The sequence below is a fragment of the Brassica rapa genome, chromosome A06 (genome assembly GCF_000309985.2).
Source record: "Brassica rapa cultivar Chiifu-401-42 chromosome A06, CAAS_Brap_v3.01, whole genome shotgun sequence".
NCBI classification, from domain to species: Eukaryota; Viridiplantae; Streptophyta; class Magnoliopsida; order Brassicales; family Brassicaceae; genus Brassica; species Brassica rapa.
Window position 1 is genome coordinate 7,954,869 of NC_024800.2, and position 25,661 is coordinate 7,980,529.

General features: G+C 36.8%; 7 protein-coding genes across 11 annotated transcripts; 3 read left to right on the plus strand and 4 right to left on the minus strand.

The window, feature by feature from the left end:
- Positions 1 to 250: 250 nt before the first annotated feature.
- LOC108868776 lies at positions 251 to 3,171 on the minus strand. 2 transcript variants are annotated; one of them, XM_018659967.2, is made up of 5 exons: positions 1,988 to 3,171; positions 1,596 to 1,735; positions 1,446 to 1,508; positions 1,279 to 1,347; positions 251 to 1,178 (listed from the first exon to the last, which is right to left on the minus strand). In XM_018659967.2, the coding sequence occupies exons 1-5, from the start codon at positions 1,989 to 1,991 to the stop codon at positions 1,062 to 1,064; spliced, it is 393 nt and encodes a 130-aa protein (XP_018515483.1). In that variant the 5' UTR covers positions 1,992 to 3,171; the 3' UTR covers positions 251 to 1,061. The 2 variants fall into 2 exon arrangements, with proteins under 2 accessions (XP_018515483.1, XP_018515482.1); XM_018659966.2 differs by having other exon boundaries at positions 1,596 to 1,750.
- A 256-nt stretch (positions 3,172 to 3,427) lies between these two features.
- LOC103872731 (pathogenesis-related protein 5) lies at positions 3,428 to 4,940 on the plus strand. 2 transcript variants are annotated; one of them, XM_009151165.2, is made up of 2 exons: positions 3,428 to 3,578; positions 4,102 to 4,936. In XM_009151165.2, exons 1-2 carry the CDS (start codon positions 3,524 to 3,526, stop codon positions 4,785 to 4,787), a joined length of 741 nt encoding a protein of 246 aa, XP_009149413.1. In that variant the 5' UTR covers positions 3,428 to 3,523; the 3' UTR covers positions 4,788 to 4,936. The 2 variants fall into 2 exon arrangements, with proteins under 2 accessions (XP_009149413.1, XP_009149412.1); XM_009151164.2 differs by having other exon boundaries at positions 3,465 to 3,578; positions 4,096 to 4,940.
- A 965-nt stretch (positions 4,941 to 5,905) lies between these two features.
- LOC103872729 lies at positions 5,906 to 8,857 on the minus strand. 2 transcript variants are annotated; one of them, XM_009151162.2, is made up of 6 exons: positions 8,409 to 8,841; positions 7,164 to 7,290; positions 6,780 to 6,922; positions 6,576 to 6,638; positions 6,415 to 6,483; positions 5,906 to 6,312 (listed from the first exon to the last, which is right to left on the minus strand). In XM_009151162.2, the coding sequence occupies exons 1-6, from the start codon at positions 8,619 to 8,621 to the stop codon at positions 6,196 to 6,198; spliced, it is 732 nt and encodes a 243-aa protein (XP_009149410.1). In that variant the 5' UTR covers positions 8,622 to 8,841; the 3' UTR covers positions 5,906 to 6,195. The 2 variants fall into 2 exon arrangements, with proteins under 2 accessions (XP_009149410.1, XP_009149408.1); XM_009151160.2 differs by having other exon boundaries at positions 5,911 to 6,312; positions 6,780 to 6,937; positions 8,409 to 8,857.
- A 394-nt stretch (positions 8,858 to 9,251) lies between these two features.
- On the plus strand, positions 9,252 to 12,961 carry LOC103872732 (methyltransferase-like protein 2). Its single transcript, XM_009151167.3, has 8 exons — positions 9,252 to 11,223; positions 11,301 to 11,428; positions 11,528 to 11,561; positions 11,685 to 11,760; positions 11,867 to 12,044; positions 12,131 to 12,220; positions 12,291 to 12,390; positions 12,508 to 12,961. Exons 1-8 carry the CDS (start codon positions 10,734 to 10,736, stop codon positions 12,645 to 12,647), a joined length of 1,236 nt encoding a protein of 411 aa, XP_009149415.1. The 5' UTR covers positions 9,252 to 10,733; the 3' UTR covers positions 12,648 to 12,961.
- Positions 12,962 to 13,859: 898 nt separating this feature from the next.
- On the plus strand, positions 13,860 to 15,494 carry LOC103872733 (protein BRASSINAZOLE-RESISTANT 2). Of its 2 annotated transcripts, none has more exons than XM_009151168.3 (3): positions 13,860 to 13,951; positions 14,076 to 14,410; positions 14,518 to 15,494. In XM_009151168.3, exons 2-3 carry the CDS (start codon positions 14,150 to 14,152, stop codon positions 15,250 to 15,252), a joined length of 996 nt encoding a protein of 331 aa, XP_009149416.1. In that variant the 5' UTR covers positions 13,860 to 13,951; positions 14,076 to 14,149; the 3' UTR covers positions 15,253 to 15,494. The 2 variants fall into 2 exon arrangements, with proteins under 2 accessions (XP_009149416.1, XP_009149417.1); XM_009151169.2 differs by having other exon boundaries at positions 13,886 to 13,931.
- A 29-nt stretch (positions 15,495 to 15,523) lies between these two features.
- LOC103872734 (arabinosyltransferase RRA3) lies at positions 15,524 to 17,621 on the minus strand. The gene is made up of 2 exons (XM_009151171.3): positions 17,078 to 17,621; positions 15,524 to 16,860 (listed from the first exon to the last, which is right to left on the minus strand). Exons 1-2 carry the CDS (start codon positions 17,231 to 17,233, stop codon positions 15,745 to 15,747), a joined length of 1,272 nt encoding a protein of 423 aa, XP_009149419.1. The 5' UTR covers positions 17,234 to 17,621; the 3' UTR covers positions 15,524 to 15,744.
- Positions 17,622 to 18,398: 777 nt separating this feature from the next.
- LOC103872735 (uncharacterized membrane protein At1g75140) lies at positions 18,399 to 23,970 on the minus strand. Its single transcript, XM_009151172.3, has one exon. The coding sequence runs from the start codon at positions 20,355 to 20,357 to the stop codon at positions 18,549 to 18,551; it is 1,809 nt and encodes a 602-aa protein (XP_009149420.1). The 5' UTR covers positions 20,358 to 23,970; the 3' UTR covers positions 18,399 to 18,548.
- Between the last annotated feature and the right edge of the window lie 1,691 nt (positions 23,971 to 25,661).

The window sequence follows — 25,661 nt, forward strand, 5'->3', positions numbered from 1 at the left end:
CATATAGTCTATTTGTTTCAACTAAAATATCTTATATTTAGGAACTGGGGAAGTAGTTATTAATTGTTTGATCGTTGATGCATAGTTACGCTACTAAATACATGTTGCATGGTGATATTCAATTTTCTTGGTATCTTTATCCAAGCGCACATGCGTTCTATAAAAGTAATTCACCATGATATGCATCTATAACTATAAGCAGCGATTCCTGTTCTTATACGTTTATACTCCACTAAAGGACTAGTCAGGCAACCAAGTTGCTTTGGTCTAGTGGTATAGGAGCTCCAGCTGGAGTGCCCGTCCTGGGTTCGAACCTTGGCCACTGCGGAATTTACATATGGGCTGCAGCATCCGAGACCGAAGACCGTTACGCGGTGAACCACCTGGTGACCTTCGGGTCCATGCTCGCTTCGGTCTCTAATCCGGACCACCACGGTGGATCCAGGATACTCGGTTATAAAAAAAAAAAAGAACTAGTCAGGCGAAAAAGAAAAGGGAGGCAGATTCTCCCGCGAGGGTTTATTATATAAGAAGGCGAGAGTAAGAGTATGAAGTTATATCAAATCTGATTGCAGCAACAAAAGAGAGATTGAAAATCTTGAATATGTGTTTATTGCGCAAAGAGAAGGACGTAGATGAGTGCATGGAGAGAGATGAAGAGGAAGTTTGGTTGTATGTTTTGTTTTACTCGCAACAGGCCCATCAATAAATTATGTTTCAATCTATAAAATAATGTTACTACTCAATTTAAAACAAAAAAAAAAGGACTGAGAGAAAGGTCACATAAAACATATTTACATTGTAACATACTAAAATCAGAACAGATAGTAAATTCAATTGGAAGCTTTAGAGAGTCATGTTTCTTGATTTCAGGGTCTTTTTTTGTTTGATTGGGGGTAATTACATGGTTAAACAACAGAAGCAAGAAGAAACAACATTCTACTCCTTAGCCAAATATCTCCGGAACGAGCTAAAACTTGCTGCAGCAAGCCACAAATGGTTACTCAAGTTGGCATCACTTTACTTAGAGGATCTATTATTAAAGTCAGGGCTTGTTTCTTTTAGCTGATGCAGTTAAGATCGGTGTTTCTGGCTTCTTTGGATTGCAACTTGCAGGCTCTCTTCATTCTCTTTGCAGCTTGAACAAACCCCATAATAACTTGAGGCTCATCCATTTGCTGAAAGTATCATACATATTTAAATTGTTTTATCAGAACCAATATTATAATAACACATGAGACGAATCAAGTGAAGTCTGAGAAGGATATAGGCATGTACCTGAGACATAAAGTGTCTCTGAACAATGTCAATTAGTTGCTCCTTTGATGGATTTGGAATTGCATCCACCTACAAGGAGTTTATTCATGAGCAAAAGGACACAGGAGCAAGCACATACAAAAGTAGAGTTCCAGATTGGATAAAGTGAAGGCTTTCTTCTTTTTTACGAGGTTGAAATGTTGCCAATATTTGAGTAAAGCAGGCATTTCCAGTTTGCTAAGATCAACCTTCTGCGTGAAAGCATATTAGTACAAGATCAGTCGCCTTATATTCAATACCAAATGGAATAAAATTTATAATAAAAATTGAATGCTTACCATGTTTTGAGGGAGAGTAAAAGCAGAGCTTTTTGATTGTGAGTCAGATGATAGAGACCTGCTCAGGGTCTTGTGAAATGACCGTGATGATCTCTGCCCTCTTAGCTTCGACTTATGAGGCTTCAGTGTGTCCTCGGATGCTGGAAAAGAAACAACTTGTCATAGAAACAAGGCTGAGAATATCAGTTTAAAAAGGTTACAGACAGCTTTTATGTGTGTCCAAAGAACAATATGCCTCTTAGTAACTCACTGGATACTAAATAAAGTTAAGAAAACTCTTATCAAAGTATTTATACAATTGACAGAATCCTTAAATAAAATTCATTCCTTTTCTTTTTTGGTGGAAATTTTGAAAAGCAGAATCTTGAAGAAAGGCAAGGAATCAAACTTACTCATATCAGAACCATTCCTCAGTGTATTTTCGAAATCAAGATCATCGTCTACTTCATTTCCAGTAGGAGCTTCAAGGACACTGAATGCATTCCTCTGCAACTTTACTTCTATTCCATTTGTCAACACCTAAAAATGATTGGGATTAAATAATATTACTCCATAAACAAGTACTGACAGATTCATTTAAATAAACTCCAGAAGAAGAAGAGCAGATATGACATGTTCCCGTGTCCACGTTGGGTGGAACCCAAGCTGGGACACAACGTTCCTAAAGAAACTCCACTCTAGTCTATTGTACACCCTGTTCATATCCGTTTTAACGGCCATTGAACAGTGTCTCTTTGCTGATGAAGTACACAAATAATGGAAAATTTGATAAGAAATCAATACACTGTCAGAGATTGACCTCCTGCTACAAAGGCAAACTGATGAAGTTGCGATGATCTTGCGAGGAACACACAGCTACGGGCCTATAATCAATCATAACAGTCCTCGGGCTCTTTGTCTTCGAATTAGTCGGACACAAGTTTCGTTTTTGCCGCCTTTGAATAGATCCCGTTTAAAAGGTTTCAACTCTATGTTGGACAAGTTCCATTGGTAAAAATGCTGCTGGGCTAACATTTTGTTTTAAATCTCGGATTCATTTGAATAGTGTGACGAAGTGTGTTGCTTGTAGATTTTTTTTTTTTCTAGGTTGTCCACATATTTTTTATAAAACTAAAGATTTTTACTGATAATTCAGTACATATATAACACTTTATTTTTTTTAGAACGTAATCAATACTAGCATTTTGACGTACGTGGAAACTAAAAAAACGTAAAATGACAAACTGAAAACGAAATAAACTCGTACAAGAAAATTCAACATGTGTCGTATGTTTTCGACGTTCGAATAAATACGCGATCATAATGATAGTAGAAAAGTAAGCACCAATTGGCAATTGCCATATCTACTAGCTTTTCTCGCATATACCCAACATCAGTTAGCAAAAGGACACACGACTTAGACTGGCAGCAAGAAAATTATAATTCAAAAATTTCTGACGGAACATGCTAAAACTAAAGGACAAATTAATGAATCACATATACAAGCTTATGTATCAGATGAATCTTTAGAAAAATGATATATAAATTTGTTGTCTTAGATGCCTTTAATTAAATTTGGCTCTACCAAGGAAATAACCATTACAAAAGAATATTCAACCAGTTTAGCAAATAAAGAAAGAATATTCAACCATATGTTACAAACTAGATCAGATCACATGGTATGTTTTTGTCAAGTCTCCCCAACCCCTGTTTTACTTACAAAGTCGTCTATATATCGTTTTTTGCATTTATTTTTTTATTATGCCTGTGAAAGAACTACTTGTGGAATTTAGTTCTGTCTGTAACTTGGTCAAATATTGTTTGAAGAAATGATAGAATTCATTCGGTTGCACACTTGAGAAGATTACTATAAATAGAGGGATCCGTGCCATGAACTTACTACTACATTCATCATTACACATTCGATTAATACTTGAGAATTTAAAAAAATGGCGCGTTTCTCTGGTTTACACCTTCTCTTCTTCTCCTTCATCATAGCTACAGGTATACGTACACACATGATACGTACACTTTGCTCTAATCTTCTAGTAAATCATTATGGTTCTTATCAGCGTTCCGCATAAGTTTTCACAATACGGGTGCAACTGGATTACAAGTTTTTGGAACGAAATTGTTTGGAATGACTTATTCCTGCAGATTCCAAATTTTTTTTACCATTTGAATGGAATAGAAAACAAATCTCATTCCAATGATTCCTTATGGAATGTCTGGAAAAAAATGGAATGTAGTTATAAAACATTCATGGTTAAAAAAACTCATGAATAAGTGGAATGAGTGGAATGGAATTCAATTTTTTTTATTCCATAACTTCCCTTATTCCATTCATCTACGTTCTATTTTTTTTAATTCCATTCATTCATGATATTCCATAAACTGATAACCAGTTACAGCCTACGTACTTGTTTCATGCATAGAAAAGGATATAGTACAAGTATTTCAAAGGATATATAATACAATCTAATAAAACTATATAAGTAACTTTGATTGTGTACTATGCAAGGCACAGTTACCGTCGTATCCGGCACCGTCTTCACCGTCGTGAACAGCTGCAGTTTCCCCGTCTGGCCGGGAATCCTCACCGGAGACAACGGTGTACAACTCAACGACGGGGGATTTGAATTAGCCCCAGGAGCTTCCGTCGATGTAACCGCACCTGCGGGATGGTCTGGCCGAATATGGGGGCGAACGGGCTGCAACTTCGATGGCTCCGGCGCGGGAAGTTGCCTCACCGGAGACTGCGGCAACAAACTAAAATGCGCAGGCGCAGGAGGAGTTCCACCGGTCACACTCGCCGAATTCACAATCGGCACTGGTGGCGGGCAGGACAACTACGACGTAAGCCTGGTCGATGGTTACAACATCCAGATGGCACTCACAACGCGTGACGGCTCAGGCGATTGCCAAAACGGTGGATGCGATTCGGACCTGAACGGGAGCTGTCCGAACGACCAACGCGTTATGGACGGAGCGAACGTTGTGGCGTGTAGGAGCGCATGCGAGGCATTTAAAAAGCCTGAGTATTGTTGCACCGGTGCGTTCGATAAACCGGAGACTTGCCCGCCGACGGAATTGTCGAAGATATTTAAAGCAGCTTGCCCTAGAGCGTATAGCTACGCTTACGACGACCGTAATACGAGCCTTTTTACTTGCACCAATGCTAATTACTCCATCGTTTTCTGTCCCAAAGCATAGATACATCCATTACCATTATCATTATTAGCAACTAGTATTATGTACCGTGTAATCGCTGAATGCAATAAACGCTTTTGCGGGATGTGATAAATTCCGCAGGCTGATATTATAAGAAATAATAAACCTACAGAATGAAATTTATGAAAAAATATCGTATGATGATTAGTTAGTTTTATGAGATGGCAGAGTACTATACTAGAGAACTACCAACATATATAGCGATATGTTTGATATTCATAGTATTTTTAACAATGAATGATTCTACTCACTCAATTAACGCAGATACAACAGAAATCTTAACTGGTTAATAACGTGATGTGTATTTTTTTCTCCTAAGAGCAACCTAATTGCAAAGGTTCATTAGTTTTGGATATTTCACAATTTACAACAGAAACAAAACACTGTATTTCTAAATTAATAAGATTTTCAAATGCTGATATATGCATCCCAAAATAATATTCTTCTAGATAATTAACATTGAGAACTCTATTCATTTAAATATAATTTTGTTTTTGTTTAGTGTGAGATACCAAAGTTAAGAACCTAGGAATAGAAAAGCTCGAAGAAAATATTATTTTTTCATATATGATTTATCTTATTCTAATAATTAATTGTTTGGTACATTGTTAGTGGTGGAATACAAATCTTTTAGTATCTTGTTTTTTTTTTAATCCAGAGGCACATGCGTTCTATAAAAGTAATTCACCATGCAATGCATCCACATTCCTCACCAGGCTAACTTACCCTTATCGTCATCATCGTCGTATATGAACAGCGATTCTTGTTCGTATACGTTTATTCTCCAGCAAAGGACTAGTAGTCAAGCGAAGAAGAAAGGGCCGGGAGGCAGAAAAAGAGACCGCCGTGAGAGTTCTTGCATTTATATAAGAAGGCGAGAGTAAGAGTATGAAGTTAAGTCTCGAGAGTAAGAGATGTGATTGCAGCAAGAAAAGAGAGTAGAAAATCTTGAATATATTGTTTATTGCGCAAAGAAAAGGACGAAGATGAGTGCATGGAGAGAGATGAAGAGGAAGTTTCGTTGTATGTCTTCTTCTACTCGCAACAGGGCTATCAATTAGTTATGTTTCAATCTATACCAATCGTTTTGAAACAAAAGAAAGAGTGAGAGAAGTCATATAAAAACATATTTACAATCTAACAAACCAAGTATCAGAACATATAGTAATTTAAATTGGGAGCTTTAGAGAGTCATGCTTCTTGGTTTCAGGGTAATTTGTTTTTTTTTTTACACGGCTAAACAACAGAAGCAAGAAGAAACAACATTCTACTCCTTAGCCAAACATCTCCAGAACGAACTAAGACTAGCTGCAGCAAGCCACAAATGGTTAAACAAGTTTGGCATCACTGTACTTACAGGAACTGTTATAAAAGTCAGGGCTTGTTTCTTTTAGCTGATGCAGTTAAGATCGGTGTTTCTGGCTTCTTTGGATTGCAACTTGCACGCTCTCTTCATTCTCTTTGCTGCTTGGACAAACCCCATAATAACTTGAAGCTCATCCATTTGCTGAAAAATATCATAACATATTTAAATTGTTTTATCAGAACCAAAATTATAATAACACATGAGACGAATCAAGTGAAGTCTGAGAAGGATATAGGCATGTACCTGAGACATAAAGTGTCTCTGAACAATGTCAATTAGTTGCTCCTTTGATGGATTTGGAATTGCATCCACCTACAAGGAGTTTATTCATGAGCAAAGGACAAAGACTTCTAGAATGATGAGCAAAGAGAAGGTTTTCTCTTAGTTCTTAAAATCTAACTTACGAGGTTGAAATGTTGCCAATATTTCAGCAATGCAGGCATTTCCAGTTTGCTTAGATCAACCTTCTGCAGAAATCATTTAATCTCGCATTAGTACAAGATTTTTTTTTTTTTGAAAACATTTTTTTAAACATCACATTAGTACAAGATCAGTCGCATAATGTTCAATAGCAAATGGAATAAACCTCAAAGATTTTGAATGCATACCATCATGTTCTGAGGGGGAGTAAAAGCAGAGCTTTTTGATTGTGACTCAGATGATAAAGACCTGCTCAGGGTCTTGTGAGATGACCGTGATGATCTCTGCCTTCTTAGCTTCGACTTATGAGGCTTCAGAGTGTCCTCGGATGCTGGAAAAGAAACAACTTGTCAAAGAAACAAGGCTGAGAATATCAGTTTAAAAAGGTTACATGTTATGTGTGTCCAAAGAACAATATGCCTCTTAGTAACTCAGACTAAACAAAGTTAAGAAAACTCTTATCAAAGTATTTTTACAATTGACAGAATCCTTAAATAAAACTCATTCCTTTTCTTTTTTGGTGGAAATTTTGGAAAGCAGAATCTTGAAGAAAGGCAAGGAATCAAACTTACTCATATCAGAACCATTCCTCAGTGTATTTTCGAAATCAAGATCATCGTCTACTTCATTTCCAGTAGGAGCTTCAAGGACACTGAGTGCATTCCTCTGCAACTTTACTTCTATTCCATTTGTCAATACCTAATAAAAACAAAAATAAACAACAATTATTGGGATTAAATATTCTACTCCATAAACAAGTACTGACAGATTCATTTAAATAAACTCCAGAAGAAGAAGAGTAGATATGATATATTCCCCTATCATTGAAAGAAACTTTATCATATTTTTCCATGGGAACTGGTGGGAATGTGATATCGCATAACTAGAAAACTAGTACTGAGAGAAAATCGTATATAATATTCAGATTACTCTTTAAAGTTGAAAGCCAGAATATGGTGAAGTTAACTCCTTTTTGGTCCACATACACAGAGACACTATAAACAAAAAGGATCTTGGCAGAGCAATTTATAATATTAAACTATATACTAAACCAACCAGAAGAAAAAGATTTTGATAAAAGAAAAGTCGACAGAAAATGACTCAACTAAACAAAAAAAAAAGCCAAAAACAAATGATTATCATTAAAAAAAGACTCTTATTAGTCTTGAATTTCAAAAGGCCAGCTTGAATCCATAGGGTGGAGAAACATGATGGAGAATTAGATAACAAGTGCACATTTGATATGATGTTTTTTTGTTCAACAGGGGCGAAAAATATAAAGTTGTCTTTATTTTCTGCCTAACTCAAAATCCCATTATCTCCTACAGATGATTCCTGAGATTGAGCCTGAATCTCAGCAAGAAACATCAAATAGATGCAAACAAAGTTTTAATCAGAAAAAACCAAAATTAAAAAAGAAAAAATCAATGTAGGCTTCATGAATAACCTAACAACTAAAGAACACCAAAAGCAAGGTTGAACAGTTGTAAGAAAGCCAGTAAAACAATAATGGTAAACTTAAATGCCAACATGCATGCAAAGAAGCTCAATCGAGGAGAAACATTACAACTACTTAATGAATCTGTAAACTAATAAATCGAAGCTCATTGATGATGATATATCATTTAAGTAAAGACATTTCCCAGAAACTAAATCATATCCAGAAATTCAAGAAAAAGAAAAAACCCAAATTCGAAAACTTTACAGATTCAATAGATTGAATTCAAATTTGATAAATCTAGAGTAAACCCAGATTGGATCGAAACGTTTTTCACTTACTAAAAAAAATCTAAAGATTGAAACTTTGGTTCACTAACCAGCCAATGCCAACCACCAAGACCGACAGCTTTTTTGACAACACCTTGAAGACCAACAAGCACCGATTTGGTTCGGTTGTTTCCGGTCACCACCACTTTCGTATGACGTGGCAGAACAGTTAACTCCTCTTCGCTGCTGCTGTCTCCGCAAAAGCTCTTTACTTGACGAAATCCTCCATTAACGACTCCCGAGCTATCCACAGTCTCCAGCATTCTTCTTGTCTAATTAGATTAAGTCTCAAGGGAAAACAAAGATTCTGAATTTCAGCTCTCCACACTGCTACAAGATCGAAGATCATGCATTGCCAGAGAGTGAAAGTTAGATGATCTCCAAGGAGATATTGAAAATGTAAAAAAATTATTAGGGTTGTTCCACAAGAAGAAGCAGAGAGAGAGAGAGAGAAACAGAGTAAAGAGGAGGAAGCGAGGGAAAGAGAAGAGAGAGAGAGGGTGATGATAGCGACCGGCTCCGAACACGTTGACCAATTAAAACTCGCCACGTAAGCATTGTACTGACACTATATGCGTTATGCAGAAACAGAACCGGTTTTTCAAAAAATTTCTTTGGATTTTTTTAACCGAAGGTTACTTTTCGTAATTTTAGACACGCGATTGACCTGAATGGTTGACTGGTGTTTAATAAAGACAGGCATGAATGGGACCCATTTCGCAGTAAATTACGCTTGTATCCTTCTTCATGTCACTTTTTTCCTTTGTTTGAAATTTAGTTTGCCTCTGTCCTTATCTAATAAGTTTTCTCTTTTAGTATAATGGTTCTCTCTTTGGTAGAATTTTTTTCTTTTTTAATGTTTTTTTTTGGTTGTTGTAAAACTATGTTCTGTAATCAGAAAAAATAAAAGAATCCAAGGAAACAATTGCTGGTTTAGAATATAATATCAGTGAAATTAATGGAACACATGCATCAAAATAAACAGTCTACAATAATTATAAACTCATTTAATGACTAAGAGCATCTGTATTGGTGGGATGAGGAGAGAGGGAGAGAAAGTCCCTTGTTGTTGTTGTTGTTTTTTTTTTTTTTTTTTTTGGTCATAGAAGAGTAAGGGACAGCCCTTAATTAAGGGCTTTTCCCTTCTCTTTCTTCCTCGGTTCCCACCCCTTCCCCTAAGGGATGTCTTAAGGGCCTTCCAATACAGATGCTCTAAAAACCTTTATTAAATGATAACTCTGTTTGATTTCAAGAAGTAGAATGGTTTGTAAAATTACAAATCAATACGACTCTTTAAATATCATGGTGTTGTTAAGAAAAATAATACAACGGATACATGTTTCAAAAAATAGATTGGTCCTATGCCATTTTAATTTTTTTTTTAAATAGTGACATAAATTTTAAAATCAAACCTTTAATATGTAAAAACTAAAAATTTAGGAATAATAAAGAAATTTTGGCTAAAAATGTGGGACTTTGTGCATATGCACTCTTTGCACTCCCCTTGAATTATTACTGTATGGATATAAAAACGAAATTTAATATTATAATTAGAAAATCTCAAACCAAGTAATACAACAAATCATAACAATATTAATATCTAATAATTTTTAAACATTAACAATGCTGAGGAAAAACACTAATATCTAATAATTTTAAAACTTTTAAAGCAATTAAGTAACAAATGTAATTATTTGTTGACTGAATTTTGCAGAAAATAATTTCTTTACTTTTTTCTTATAATTGTTTTATTTAGTTTGATTATGGAAGATTAATTGAAAACCTGTTGATAGTGATGTTACGAAAGGTCCTTAAACCAAATCAGCAGCCATCAAGCTATGTTTTTGTTTGTATGAATTAATTTATTACTAATTTAAAAAGAGAAATGGTTTTTTTACTTTTTACTATGTAAAATTACACAGCTTTAAATCAATTATTTGTCCATAACTTTTACGGGGTCACTGATTGTCATAGTCACAGTTTACAAAGGCCACCCCCACAAATAAAACAAACCGTCCCCATATTTGGGGAAACTATCAAAGCGACCCCTCACCAAACCCCTGCTTCAATTATTCACAGCTTTTAATGCTTACCATCTCCCTCCCTCCTTCCCTCCCATCAAAAAATCAAATTCTTAATATTCTTTAAAACATAAAAAGCTATAAATAAACCTAGGGACCAAAATGGGCCTTTTGCTTGTTTGAATTAAATGAACACAATCTGTTAGTTCACCGGCAATCTTTTTAAGGATTAAATGTGAACATTCAAAAGCCTAAGGTTAATTATGATTAGTTGTAAAAACTCAAGGGGCTTATAAGAAAAGTTCATAAAAGTATCCTTCTTGGAGGGTTTTGTTTGAAGCAGAAGACCCGTTAATGGCGAAACCTGATCGGCTAGCTCGCTTCCTTGATTCAGGTATCCACGAATCCGAAGATTCTAAATGGTTCTTCTTAGACCCAGTTCGTATAATCAACCGTTCATACACTCGATTTAGGGTTTCACCTTGTGGTTACTACTCTCGTTGCTTCAACTCAAAGCATCTCAATCCACAACAACCAAACGAACTTACTAATACGAGAAAGCGTAAACGGAATAAGCAGAAAGACCCTAGCTTTCACCTTCCTAGCGCAGCAGAGCAAGCTTCTAATCTCCGCCATCAGGAGGCGAGTCTGTTTATATCCGAAGCGTATGAATCGCTTTTAGAGGAAACCGAGTTGCTGAGTTTAATAAAGGGTCTAAGTAGTGATGATGATGGTGGTTTGTTGAGGACCAAGTGTTGTGAGGATGAAGTCTCTTTTGTTGAGCTTGGAGGAGTGTGGCAAGCTCCTCTGTACGAGATAACACTGAGTTGTGACGATAACAAAGGTTTTGTCTTCCTCTATATCTTTATCTGAAAAACAATGAATTTGATAATGTGGTCTTAATTGGTTGCTGCTCAATAGAGAAGTGCAGTGAAGAGAGAGTGTTTAAGGTGTTCAATAATCTAGTAGTGAACGAGACAGAAGAAGACATTGATGCTGAGTTTTCCAACAGGAGATATATAATGCCTAGAAAGAGCTGCTTCTACATGGTTTGTGCTAATTTATGATTGCTCTCTAAAGATTGAATTTTTATTTGACTAAGCTGATGTGTGATATGGTTCTTCTCGTGTTTTCATGTTGCCTTGAAGTCTGATTTACTGCACCTCCGAAACCTTGTTCCTGGTAACTATTGTGATTTATTGCTGCTTTAGAGTAAAGTCCCTTGTAGAACGATCAGTCATGACCATATCAGTAGGCGACTTTGAGCCTAGTTATGTATTTATCTTATTGACGTTATATGTGCAGCTAAATATGAAGAAGGCTTCAATCTTATAGTTATTGATCCGCCCTGGGAGAATGCAAGCGCTCATCAGAAGTCAAAGTTTGTTCTTCCTGCCTCTGTTATATAATATCGACTTGAGGAATAGATTGTTTATTGCATTTGAATGAGAGTTTATGGGACATGTTTTTTTTGGGTCTTGTTTTAGGTATCCGACTTTACCAAACAGATACTTCTTATCCCTCCCAGTCAAACAGCTTACTCATGCTGAAGGAGCTCTCGTGGCTTTATGGGTGACCAATAGAGAGAAATTACTTAACTTTGTTGAGAAAGAGCTATTCCCTGCGTGGGGAGTTAAGTACGCAGCTACTATGTATTGGTTAAAGGTTGATCCCAACTTGCACCTCTTGATTTCTGAGTTTGGGTACATGATTTGAACTTTTCTCACGTTGTCTATGTAAAAATGTTATAGGTGAAACCAGACGGTACAATGATTTGCGATCTGGACCTGGTCCATCATAAACCTTATGAATATCTAATACTAGGCTACCGCTTTACCGAGGTAAGTTAGTCAATTATTGTCTTTGTTACTTGGATAATCTGCAAACTGAGCTTCTGTTTCTATGTTACAGCTTGCAGAATCAAAACACAGGTCAGATTTTGAACTCTTGGATAAGAACAAAATAATCATAAGCATCCCTGGAGATTTTTCGAGGAAACCCCCAATTGGAGGTATATTTCTACATCTTTGTTTTACAATCTTCATCAAATTCAAGAGCTTAATGCAGTTTATTAAATATTAGCTGTACAAGTTCCCTGATTCTCCTTTTCACTTGGACTTTTGTGTAGAGATACTAAAGAAACATGTTCCCGGGTCTCAACCAGCTCGGTGTCTTGAGCTATTTGCTAGGGAAATGGCATCTGGATGGACCTCTTGGGGAAACGAACCGCTTCACTTCCAGGACTCGAGATACTTCTTGAAAGATTAATGGGTGCATTAACAAACATTTTTTAACCAGAAGAAGCCTGGCTTGGGCCAATTTTCATTGTGGGGATACAGTGAGGAGACCTTCGGCTAGCGCTAGAAGGTCTTGCCGACCGTTAAAATAAAGACGAAGCCTGAAAGAGCTACAGTTAGATTATTGTCTGAAAGAGTCAGAACTGTACCATCATTTTTCTTTTGACATCATTGTACCATCAATTTAGTAAAGCTAATTTTTTTCTCCTGTCATGGCAGATGTTTCAGAGAAAAATAAGATATCATCAGTAGAGTAAGATCACATACTGTATTAATATCACAATTTATTCGAATTTCAATTCTTTTTAAAATATACACCATGAATAACTAAAAGCAAAAGCGTGTAAATGAATTCAATAAATGTCTACTCGTTGGAAGATCATATCTGCTTTGATGGGTCAATGTGTGGGGCAAATCCACTATCCCATTTTCCTATTATGTTCAATGAACTATACAGTTTTTTAAAAAACATGAAAATTAAAGAAAATCAAGACCAATGAATGGAAGGTCCACAACAATAATTCCAAGTATAGTTGATTGTCACAGCAATCAAATAATATGCTTACAAATATCAACGATATATATAATCCAACCATAAACGGTTTCAAGTTTGTCTTTGTAAATCAAATATTAAACCTGACATTAGCTTATGATATGGTAAATACGTTTGTACAAAATCAGAGATTAGCTTATGATAAGCAAATGTGGAACTATATATATGGAGGTAGTAGCTTTCCAAATTTTATAAATATACTCCATAACTACATAAGGGTTTAGTCTAAAGATGGCAGGCAGCTTAATCATCTAACAGAATCCAATTTGCATATTTTGTTTTCACAATATTATCAATTAAAATTTATAAAATTTTGTGAGAAAGCAAACAAAGTAAAAAGAAAAAGATAGCAATCATTAGATAGCACATGATAATATTTACATACAGCACTAATCAGGACAAAAGTGAGCATTTCTTTTGTTTTTGTTTCACACTATAGGCTCTATAGTGACAATTAATTTCTAATTATAATAAAAAATCACTAAATATTATGAGGCTTAAATTAATTTGTTTTCTAATAACATGTCCCAGAAACCAATCAGGTGGGGTGTTCCACGGTCATACTATCAAGGGACCCATTTCAATTAACCGGACCCCACATGTCTCTCCTCTCTTCTCTTTATAATCTGGTCATTTTACACAGATCGAGAGAAACACACATAAACGTACTGCTTCAACTGATTCACTGCGCAAAACCACACCGTAAGTTACGTACGCCACAGGTAATTTCACCATTCGTCAAAAACTAGATAGACACGTGGCCAATTTACGTCAAAACACAATCATCCAGTTTTTTGCTTTTTTTAATTTATTTAATAATGGGAAAGATTCTTTGCATCATTCCAGCGAAGAGAGAAAAAGCGGCTTCCTCGTGAGCACTAACTCCTCTCACTCTTTCCGAAGGTGGTTGAGAGAAGAAGATGACGTCTGACGGTGCGACGTCGACGTCAGCAGCAGCAGCAGCAGCGTTGGCGACGAGGAGGAAGCCGTCGTGGAGAGAGAGGGAGAACAACAGGAGGAGGGAGAGGAGGAGAAGAGCCGTAGCTGCGAAGATCTATAACGGTCTTCGAGCTCAAGGTAACTACAATCTCCCAAAGCACTGCGACAACAACGAAGTCCTCAAGGCTCTTTGTTCCGAAGCTGGTTGGGTGGTTGAAGAAGACGGAACCACTTATCGCAAGGTATACCTATTAGATCTGACCTTATATATATGTCTGAAAGTTTCTAAAAATGGATCTAGTTACTATATTTAGATCTCTTCATTGGTTAAATTTTCTTTGACCGTCAGGGACATAAGCCTCTTCCTGGTGATATGGCTGGATCATCCTCTCGAGCCACTCCTTACTCCTCTTCTTATAACCAAAGTCCTTTCGAGAGTCCCATCCTTTCTTACCAAGTCAGTCCATCGTCGTCTTCATTCCCTAGCCCTTCTCGTGGCGACAACATCTCCACCATCTTCCCTTTCCTCAGGAACGGGGGGATCCCTTCGTCGCTTCCTCCTCTCAGAATCTCAAACAGTGCTCCCGTCACTCCACCTGTCTCTTCACCAACCTCTAAGCACCCCAAGCCGTTACCTACTTGGGAGTCTTTTACCAAACAGTCCATGGCCATTGCTGCTAAACAGTCAATGTCTTCTTTTAACTACCCGTTCTACGCGGTATCTGCGCCTGCGAGTCCCACTCATCATCGCCAGTTCAATGCTCCGGCTACTATACCTGAATGTGATGAGTCTGACGCCTCAACTGTTGATTCTGGTCATTGGATAAGCTTTCAGAAGTTCTCACAACAGCAACAGCCTTTCCATGGGGTGTCGTCTGCAGTGCCGGCTTCTCCTACTTTCAACCTAGTGAAACCACCAGTGCCTCAGCGGCTATCTCCAAACACTGCGGGAATCCAAGAGATTGGTCAAAGCTCGGAGTTTAAATTTGAGAACAGGCAAGTTACGCCGTGGGAAGGGGAGAGGATCCATGATGTGGCTATGGAGGATCTGGAGCTCACACTTGGAAACACCAAAGGTCGTTAGTTGATATATGAAGAACAAAAGGACCTGTTGTGGCATGTTGGAGTGTTAGTGTGTTGTTCAGTTCTTGGTTCTGGTTCTTGTACTAGAATCGATATTCATAGTACCAGTAAGAGTTTGTTTCACATTGCATTATTTTGTAGATAGACTGTGTAAGGTGTTATGTTTCTATTATGTATCATTCCTTTTAGAGTCTTGTAAGACATTACAAATATTTTAATATGATTTGGCTTGAATTTGAGACATAGCTAAGGATGAAACAGAGAGAACAATGTGGAAGAAAAAGGATTCATCATGTAAAAAGAACAGAGTTGTAAAGAAAAAAGACTTGAGATTTTAGTCATAAGTTACACAAAATTCATAATACAAAAAAAGAAGGCAGATGACATGAAGCATTAAACATGAAAACTATAAAGGAAAAGTAAAATTAGAATCACGAAACGTCAAGAAACTGTGAAACTTTTGAGCCTACCCCTGCTTTTTCAGGTGAATGAATCATTCAGAACCATCAGGGAAGCTATCAAGTGCGTCTTGCTTACCGTTTACATAGAACTCAACGACAGCTTGCATTCTATTAAGCTTATCTGGATGGTAATTCACATGAACAATCACCGGCTTCACCTTCTTCTTCAGTTCCTGATCCTTCCTAACAGTCTTGAAAAGCACCTTACTGTTCATAAACTCATACATATCCATGACTCTCTTCGAAGCATGGAGCCCAATGTAGTCAGGATGCGAAGGATAAAACAACTCCTCATTAAAAACCGCTTGGTCCCATAGTTTAGCCTTGGAGAGCCTATCCGCTACACGATCCAGCAGCTCGATGGATGGAACCGTTGGTCTTAGATAGAAAAACCCGGAATTGAAAACCCATATCCTCATGGTGTGAGCATACCGAGCCCATCCCATGGCTGGCTCATCAAACACATCGTTGAATCCGTAAGCCGTCATGTTGCTATGCCCATCGCTCATCGACTCAACGTCAGAGTCTCTGTACAGATGCCTAAACGGGTTCTGCAAGAAGACAATGTCCACATCCGAGAGGAGAACGCCGTACCCGAGCTGCAAGAACTCTCTCAACACACGGAACTTAAGTCCAGAGACAGCGTGGTTACCTCCGGTTTTCCCGACCGTGTCCACGTCCTTGTCCGGATCCCTCTTGTAATAAGCAACATCGTTTGATTTACAGAAGTTCTCAATGTAATCGTCCAACGCAACGACAAGGTAGTTAGTGATACCCAATCTCTTCACGCTAGCGATCTGAACCTCTAGCATTGCTTTGACGTTAGAGTTTGCGAGAGCCACGATCACCTCTTTGTCGACAGCGATGTCCTCTAGAATCTTAGCTAGTCTCGGGTTTACGGATTCATCGGGGAGGATGGTTGGATTAGTTCTCAAACTCTTGACTGTTCCGAAAGGACCAGCCTTGATCTGTGGTCCTAAAGACAGAACTTGTTTTCTTGCATTGTCTGATCCTTGCTCAGCTAAACGCAGCTTCTCCGTTAGCTCCCTGATCTGTTTCTTCAGCTCAGCGTTCTTCTCAGAGAGAGATGCGAAGTCTGATTTCAGCATCTTGATCCGTGCGGGGGATTCACAAGAAGATGATCCAACCTGAAACAAAGAAAGTAATGAACTTTCACCAAGTCAACTACAACCTCAAACTAATCTCTAACAAACACAACATCAAGAGAAAAGTTTTCATTTTTATTACACAACACATTGCAACTTAAGACCTATAATGGGTGAGACTAGCGCAGGGGATTCTCAATTCAGGTCAAATCAATCTATGTAACTTGTTCTATACGTTTTAGGGCGCAAGATCGAGTACCTGGACGCGTTCATTAACTGTAAGAGACGAGCTCGAGTTGAAGAAGCCGTTGGGGAACAGAACGGCGCAAACGCAGCCGATGATGATACCGATGAGGATGGCGATCGCGATTCGAGATCCACGGAGCTGTTGGGTTCTGTCTCTACGACCAGCCATGGCCGTTGACTTTCTCTGATCCGGAGACGCAGAAGCTAAACTGAATGACGTGACTCCTTCTCTGATTTACCCAAACGAGAAAAGTTTGGAACAGTGTGCAGCTGGATCAGAGAATTTTTCAGACAAAGCCCTAGAAAATGTGGTTGTTTTCTTTCGGTGGGGTTTGAAGTTGTTGAGAGAAGAAGAGAGAGCTTGATTGGCCTGTTCTGCGTAGACAACGACGACGACGATGAATCAGAGGCTGCTAAGTAGTGTTTCTCTACTTCACGGTGTAGATTTATTTCTCAAGTTCACTAGTTTCAAATGAAGGCTGGACCGTTCGATGAGATGACTTGATACATCTGACGGTCAACATAAGCAAAATATAAAACCTGTAAGTGGTAATTAATTTTATGAATATTATGAATGAATGAAATTAAAAAAAAAACAGGATGCAAATGAATGGAATAAAGAAAGTCATAGAATTATAAAGAAAAAAAAGAATTTCATTCCATCTTATTGCATTTTATTTATGAGCTTTTTAGTCATAAATGTTTTATGACTATTTCATTTTATTCTATATGAATCATTAGAATGAGATTTGTCTTTTTATTCCATTTAAATGGTAGTGTTTTTTTTTTTTTGAAATCTAGGGGAATAAATCCATTCTTTACAATTCTATTCTAAAAATTAGTACTCCCTCCGTTTTTTAATATAAGTCGTTTTACAGCTATGCACGTAGATTAAGAAAACTATTAATTTCTTATATTTTCTAAACAAAAATATCATTAATTATTTACCTAACCACAATTCAACCAATAGAAAAATAGAAAATATATTACCATTGGTCGTACAACATTAATTATTAATAAATTTTACATAGAAAAACGAAAACGACATATAATTTGGAACAAAAAAATTTGTCTAAAACGACCTATATTAAAAAACGGAGGGAGTAATTCTCTTGTACCTAAAGAAAGATTTGAGAGAGATAGAAAAAAAAGCCTAAATAACTCCTCACATCTATAATCCACTTGCTAGCACGATCACACATGATAGACCAAACACTCAACGTGATTGAGATTAGCGTAAGCTGTCATGCCTTGAATCGCATCTTTACTACCAAACGTCTATCTTAGTGATCAAGAACGTGGTTTCAGCTGAAATTTTGGGTTGTGTGCATCACTTTGCAAAGAATTTAACATTATTCAAACATTTTGAAGAGAATGTCTGTAAAATTACAAAGGAAGGAATAACAAAAAGCTTTGAGAATTACAAAGTGTATTTTCTTTCTTACACGTCAAAATTCAAATGCAAAAAGTCACAGAGATTCTTTTTAACTCTCGTCGTCCATAACTTTGTTGTTACCATACAAACTATCTCTTCTATTACCAAACCCGCTTGAGTCAAGCCCCGACCCGCCTCGATAGTTATTATGATCCTGTGCCGTTGTTCTATACCCTCCTCCATCCACCGGAGCTCTCGAACTCTGGTCATTACGGTACGGCGACGCACCAACGTACCTTCTCCTTAGATCCATGAGGTCATCGCTTCTTCTAGCAGGCTCAGTAAAACTCGGCTCTTTCGCCGAGCTGTTCTGTCCCGCAGCCGTCGGAGTAAAAGGATCATCTGGTCCCCAAGCCGTGAGAGATTCTTTCTTCTTGGCGAAAAAATGCCAAGCTCCGAAGAGAAACAGTATGAAGAAGAACACAGGACTGCTCCAAAGCATTGTGTTGAACTCTCCTTTGAGACTCGGAAGCTTCGACTTGTAAACACCGAAGTACCCGTCTCCTAAACCCATCACAAGAAGATTCTCTCTGTCGCTAGCTATCAAAGGCCTCGCCTTTACACCTACATTTCTTGAAGATGACTGACGATGGCTCAAGAACGAGGATCTGATCTCTTCCAAACCAGCTGAGAACAAGAGACGAGGACCAGCGGTTCGTACGTAATGCTGAGTCGATACATTAAAAGCGAAAACTTTGTCCTCGTTGATCACAAGAAGGTAGCCTTTGATTGATTGTAACGCGACTGGCTCCTCCATTTGAAACTTCTTCTTGGATCTAACTCTGCATTTGAAGTTCATTATATCTCCGTGAAGCAGCACGTGAATGATCTCGCCTTCTGAGGTGAATCCGTAAGCTTTGGACCGTTCGGTCGCGTCGAAAACGTAGCTTCTCGCAAGAGAATGGTTTAGTCCTTCGCACTCGGTTTCTCTAATCTTCATGCTCCTCAAGTCCAACGAACCGGCGCCAGACTCGGTGAGGAACAACAGCCTCTGCTTCAAGAACACTAGCGGTCTACTCGTCGGGATAACCGAACCGTAAACCGTCCGGTTCTCGGTTAAAACCGTCAGCTTCCCGCTAAGATCCGTGGCCAAAATGTACCTAACACGTCCCACGTGGTGCACTTCCAACAGAGTGACGGGATCAGCGGAATCATCAACATCGAAAGCCCCAACGTGTTCCATCGAGACCGAGTTGGAGTTCCAGTCTTCTCCACTCGATCCCTCGTGGATCCGGTGGAACAAAACGGCGCCGTTTTGGTGACCAGTGACGAAGAAACTCGAGTTCTTAAACATGGAAAGATACGAAACCATAGCTGTAACGGGCGAATCAACGGTGGTGAAGAACTCGATCAAAACGTCGCCGTTTCTCAAGAACACGTAAACTCTACCTCTAGAGTCCCCGATCGCGAAGTACTTGCTCGAGCCTTCGAAGTCTTTAAACGGCAGCACGTTGATACACGTGGCGTCTGAATCGAGCTTCACTGCCGATGTGAAGGAGAATCTCTCCGTCCAAAAGGGGCTGTACTTTGTCACTGAGAACGCCTTGGCTCTTCCTCCTCCGACGAAGGCTTCATCATCTGATTTAGAGATCTCGTTCTTCGATTCGGATAACTTAGCGTCTAGATTAGAGACGATCTCGGTCAGATTCTTGACGAGTTCCTCGAGCTTATGCAGTAGAGCATCTTCTCGGGTGGGTTCGGTAACCGACGCAGCTACATCGGTGGAAGTAACGTCTTCGGTCGAATCAACGATAGCCGGAGACTCGTTGGCGTCCGACGGCGAGATGAAAAGCAGAGTGAGGGTGATTATAAAGTAGAAGGTGAGAAAGAAGGACTTGCCGTTTCGAGGATCTGCCATTGGAAGTGATGAAAAAGTGAAGTCCTTTTTCGGCGTGTCTGAATCAGTGAGTAACCGCCATATATGTAGATCTGTAGGAGGAGATGATGAGTGGTTTAGGATCTGGAAGGAGAACTGGTTGGAGTTTAACTGAGATTTTGTTTTGGGTTTGTTTATTAAGAAAAATAATTGTCCGAAAGAAGGAGACTTTTATGTCCGAGATTTGATCCGGTCGTCTTCAGTCACGGTGAAGCTTGGAGCTACGAAAAGCGGAAAAGATCTGATACATGTCTTTTAAGATATTTTTGAGACTCTTTTTTTTTGACATCAGCATTCAACAATCACAAATTTAATTGGTTAATTTTGTGGTTGGTTGTATATGTTAATTTTGTCTTTAAGGTATATGACTAAATCAGTAATTATTATTATCTTTTGGATCAAAAATTGAAACTACCTTCACGGAAATCGAACTCATAAAGTATATCAACGAATGCCTGGCTTGTGAATTGATAGATAGATAGCCATATTAGAGAAAAGGCATCGTAAGACGTTATCTCTTACAGAAATAGAAGTTATAAATTAATTAATGTAAAAACGCATATTCAACTGACTGTAAAACGCATAAATTGGTTTTTGGATTTAAAACTTTTTTGCTTGTTTCAGGTTAAATCAATTTACTTCACGAACTAAACAATAATATCACAGATATCATTAAGTTTTTCGCCGCCGACCCTTTTACATGGCCACATTTAGAAATAGAATTAGAGAAAAGCTCACATGCTGATAGGCGACAAGATCCACAGACTCTCCACGTGAAGTTTATTGGTCACAGTGAAGCAAAGCCCTCGATCTTTCCACAACACATTGTCCCAATGCTCATACATAGACAATATTCCACCCAATCTCATACGAGATCTCGTAAACTTGTTTTCAATTTAAAGACCAACCAAAATCGAATGTATCAAAACGCTTTCTGTGTTCGGTCATTGAAAAAGAGAAATGTGAAATGAGGAGAAAGAGGAGTGTCTGAATAGCCGAGGAGACTGCCTACAGCCTAACCAACTCAGAGACTATCGATAAAGTCTGTGATATGGTGTTAAGACGCAGGCAAGTCATCCTTGGCTACCACACAACTTCTCATTCTTCATGTCACCGTTTCTCTTTATTTGTTTTTCCCTTTGTTGTGAAGTTGTTGATGTGTTTACACTCTACTACTATGTATATATATAGGCCTGACGGCATGAACATCTAGTGGACACAAAATGTTTGACTCAACTTGTGTGCATGGCGGTGTTGGAATATGTTCTTAAAGATTTGGTACTGGAATGGTCTGATAAGTATAACAAGTTGGCTAACCATAATTAAATATTAGAACTTTGAAGAACGTTGTTTAAGTGTTGGAGGTCTATATTCACATGTGATATATAGTGTTTAGAAGAACAAAAGCAATTCAAAGTGATATTTTCACTATGATAACTATCAAACAGTCTAGCTACCAAAATAATATCATTATAATATGACGATTGATAATCCATTATAGACACAACCACTTGATTTTCTCAGTTTATAACTGTGTTTATTCATCTAGATAGATGGACGACATGTGAACGATTTGTTATCCTTGTCTAAGTTTATATTTCTTCTGCCAGACAGAGTAAACAAGCGACATCAATAGACAGGTCATCAACCAATCTATCACTCCTCCTACGGTTGTGTTTAAGGACATCAATAGACAGGTCATCAACTCCAACAACGCTCTGAGAAACAGGAAGAAATTCAGGAACCTCATGACTTTTTAGTTGATTTAATTCTTTGCTAAATAGCTTTCGGCCTTTTGCATCTTCAAGGGACTCCTTTGGACTCCATTTTGTTGTTTCACTCTACCAATTACCCTGTTTTATTACTTTCTTTTTGCCAGGGTGTTGTTGTTGTATAGATTAGTCTCTTTTGTAAGAAACAATCTCTATCTTTTATGATAATTAACATTCTTTGCAAAAAAAAAATTCTTTTGTTCCTTCGTGGACCACCTTGACTTATTCTCCAAAATCTGTCCGTATCATAAATATGGTTATTTTTTGTATATACAGACTAATTACTGGAATATATAAAAGACTTCAAACAAAATCTGTATACAAATTCTACTAAATATGTGTGTTTAACATAACACGGGGATATAGTTTTTTTTTTGTCCCAATAAACTCGAACTAACCCATATCCTTCTTCCAAAAAAAAAACTTGTTTACATAACAGAGTTGTTGGTTAATATCAACATACCCGCATATCACAAATATACTGATGGTCGCCTCTATGTGTGTTTTTTTCTACTCTTCTTATTACATATGTTTTCTAAATGCTTAAATAGCATGAAATATGCTTTGAAGCCTAATCTTCTCTACCGGGTCAATACCCTTTTTTTTCACTAGTTGACTACTAGTGTAACTGGGACCATACAGATAAGAACATTTATAAAAGTCATGGTGGCATATGAATTTGTGTAGTAAACATGGAATATATGGAGATTTCTGTGAATACTAGCTATATTGAAATATAAATTATAGTATTATTCTCATTTCTATTCAGAGCTAGCAATAAGGAATGTACCATCATGAGAGATGTTGGGAAACGAAAGCTGTCGCCCATATATATAGGATATTGCTTTATTTTCCTTTTACAATATTTTGGTATGTAGGACTTGTATGAATGATCTGAGAAAAGACACATAATCAAGAATGTAGCTATTAGAATAGTAATCACCAGTCAGCCTTGTATATGAAACTTATATTATATTACCAACTTAACACATGGGACAGCTAATCTATAAATTAGTGTATTAATAATATATATTCCAGTGTTAGTGATATTTGCACAAATCGTTGGTATGTTTAGTTAACTTATAGAACATTGTATTTGTGGTTTTTAGATTTTATAGGCCAGGCGGCCTGCTATACGTTTATATTATCACGAATTATGCAGCTTTTACTTTTTGTACAGCACTGATCGAGATCCAGCTCATCAAACGATTATATTTGTACGCGTAATCTGGATGATCAAGGCGAAGTCAATTAGACGTAAAAGTTATATAGGTTGTTGCATCTGTCTGTCTTAAATATCTGTGCACCAGTAAAAATCCAACATTCGTGGATACGGTATGCCTTTTAAGTTTAGAAAAATTTATTTTTTTCTAGATAAGTATGTATTCCTAAAGGATAAAAGAAATCGGGTTTTAAGCCTGTTATAAATATGAGTCTAAAGATTTGTAAGATTATTAATTCACACAATAATAAAAAACCTTAAACGTGTATTTGTCTCAATACGTTTTGTTCTCTATTGTCTTCTTACTTAATTTGTGGCTGTTCACAACATAGGTGAAAAGCATTTTTTTTTCTCTATTGTCTTCTTACTTAATTTGTGGCTGTTCACAACGTAGCTGAAAAGCATATATTGTTCCTATGAAATATAATTATCAAAAAACGATGGTCTAAAGTATTCCAGAAAAAAGTAATAAAACCAAAATGGTCGATGATATACACTTGATATCAATCGAATATTTCGTGGACTCATTCCCGGCGTAAATTTTACATATGGACGATTCTTTATGGATATGTTATTGTTGGTTTCCACTTCCATGCATGTAATATAATAATAACTAGAGCTTGACCCGCGCATCCGCGCAGGTGTTAGTTTTTTGATAAATGAATATTTATTTGTATAAGTGATAATATATATTTTAAAATTTACCCGTTTAATTTTTTTTTAATATGACATTTATAAACACAATAATTTTATAGTTTATATTGAGTAGTTTTATTTTATCATGTAAACCCTTAATAATATCATCCATTTATTTAGAATACGACCTGTAAAATCACACAAATGTATTTTTATTTTTTATGGATCAAAATTTTATGATTATATATAATAAAATTATTGTATAAACTGTTTTTATGGATCAAAATTTTATGATTATGTATAATGAAATTGTTGTATACTATTTATTATGTATATGTGGAATTAGTAAAATAATTACCGTATAATGTATGTAATTACGAAATGTATATATGGAATTAATTATTTTCAAATACACATATGTATAATAAAAAGGAAAAGACAAAAAATATTAAAAGTTAGGTTTATTAATTATTGTTGCCATGATTTTTTAGTTAGAATTTGATTTTGGAAATACATTAATTGAAGAGAAAAGACAAAAATCCTAAAAGATAGGTTAATTAATAACTTCAGTGGCATGCCATTGTAAATATAGTGGAAAACTAAGGGATAATCTAATTTTGTACTCCTATTTTAATAGATTAGATATTCGAACATGGGCATATATAATCAAACATGTTGGACTCTACAAATTTCTATATCTGCCTACATATTTCTTATAGAGCCATGCATGGATCACAAACAAGTTACCGGTCCAAACGAAAGGCAATCTTATGAGAAGTAAAATCGAAAGAAAACACCTTTACAGTGCTTGGGTTTCCGGCAAAGAGGTCAAAACACATTTTTTTTAGACCAAAAAAAAATCGAAAGAAAAGAAAGCACATGAAGTTTAGAGTGCACATATGTACATACATGTATATAAACAAACCCAATATATATCAATCCATCTTTCTTGATGATTTTAGTTTTCTATTGTGAGATTGCAGTGATGATCAGTAGGACTTTTTTTTTTTTTGGTAAAATAGTAGGACTGTTTTCCTTGGTTATTTTAATTACATCTCTTTCTCGTTATATCACATCTTATTTGATACGCTTGCGTTTAGACGAACTTTTTTTTTTTTGATAAGTCGTTTAGACGAACTTTATGTTTTGTTTGAGATGTTTAACAATGTGAAGCATCTCCAAAATAACATTGGAGACGTGGAATGAACTTTTGTATGTATATCAAAATTCTTTGCATTGTACAAACAAAAACTTGTACATACGTTGATACTGCTAGAATCACACCATGAATGGACTGAGACTTATTTGACTTAATACCCCATTAGAGCCATTTTACAACAAAACACCGATCAAGTTGATGTTCCAGTCAGACGGTAGTACGGTATAGAATATCAGGCTCGCTAAGTTTCATTAATTCTTTTTGAGGACTGTTTGGACACGAAGACCTCTTTATCCACCGTCTGGATTGGCTATAGTAAATCCATATGCAAACTATATATATACTATTATTTGAAAAGTGAATTTGCTTATTTGTCATGTTCTCCATGATTTTAGGCTGAGTTATTAAACAATTTTAATTTGACTAATTAAAGTTTTGATATCTAATAAATAAATTATATAATTAATTATTTAACTGATTACAAACTAATATTATAA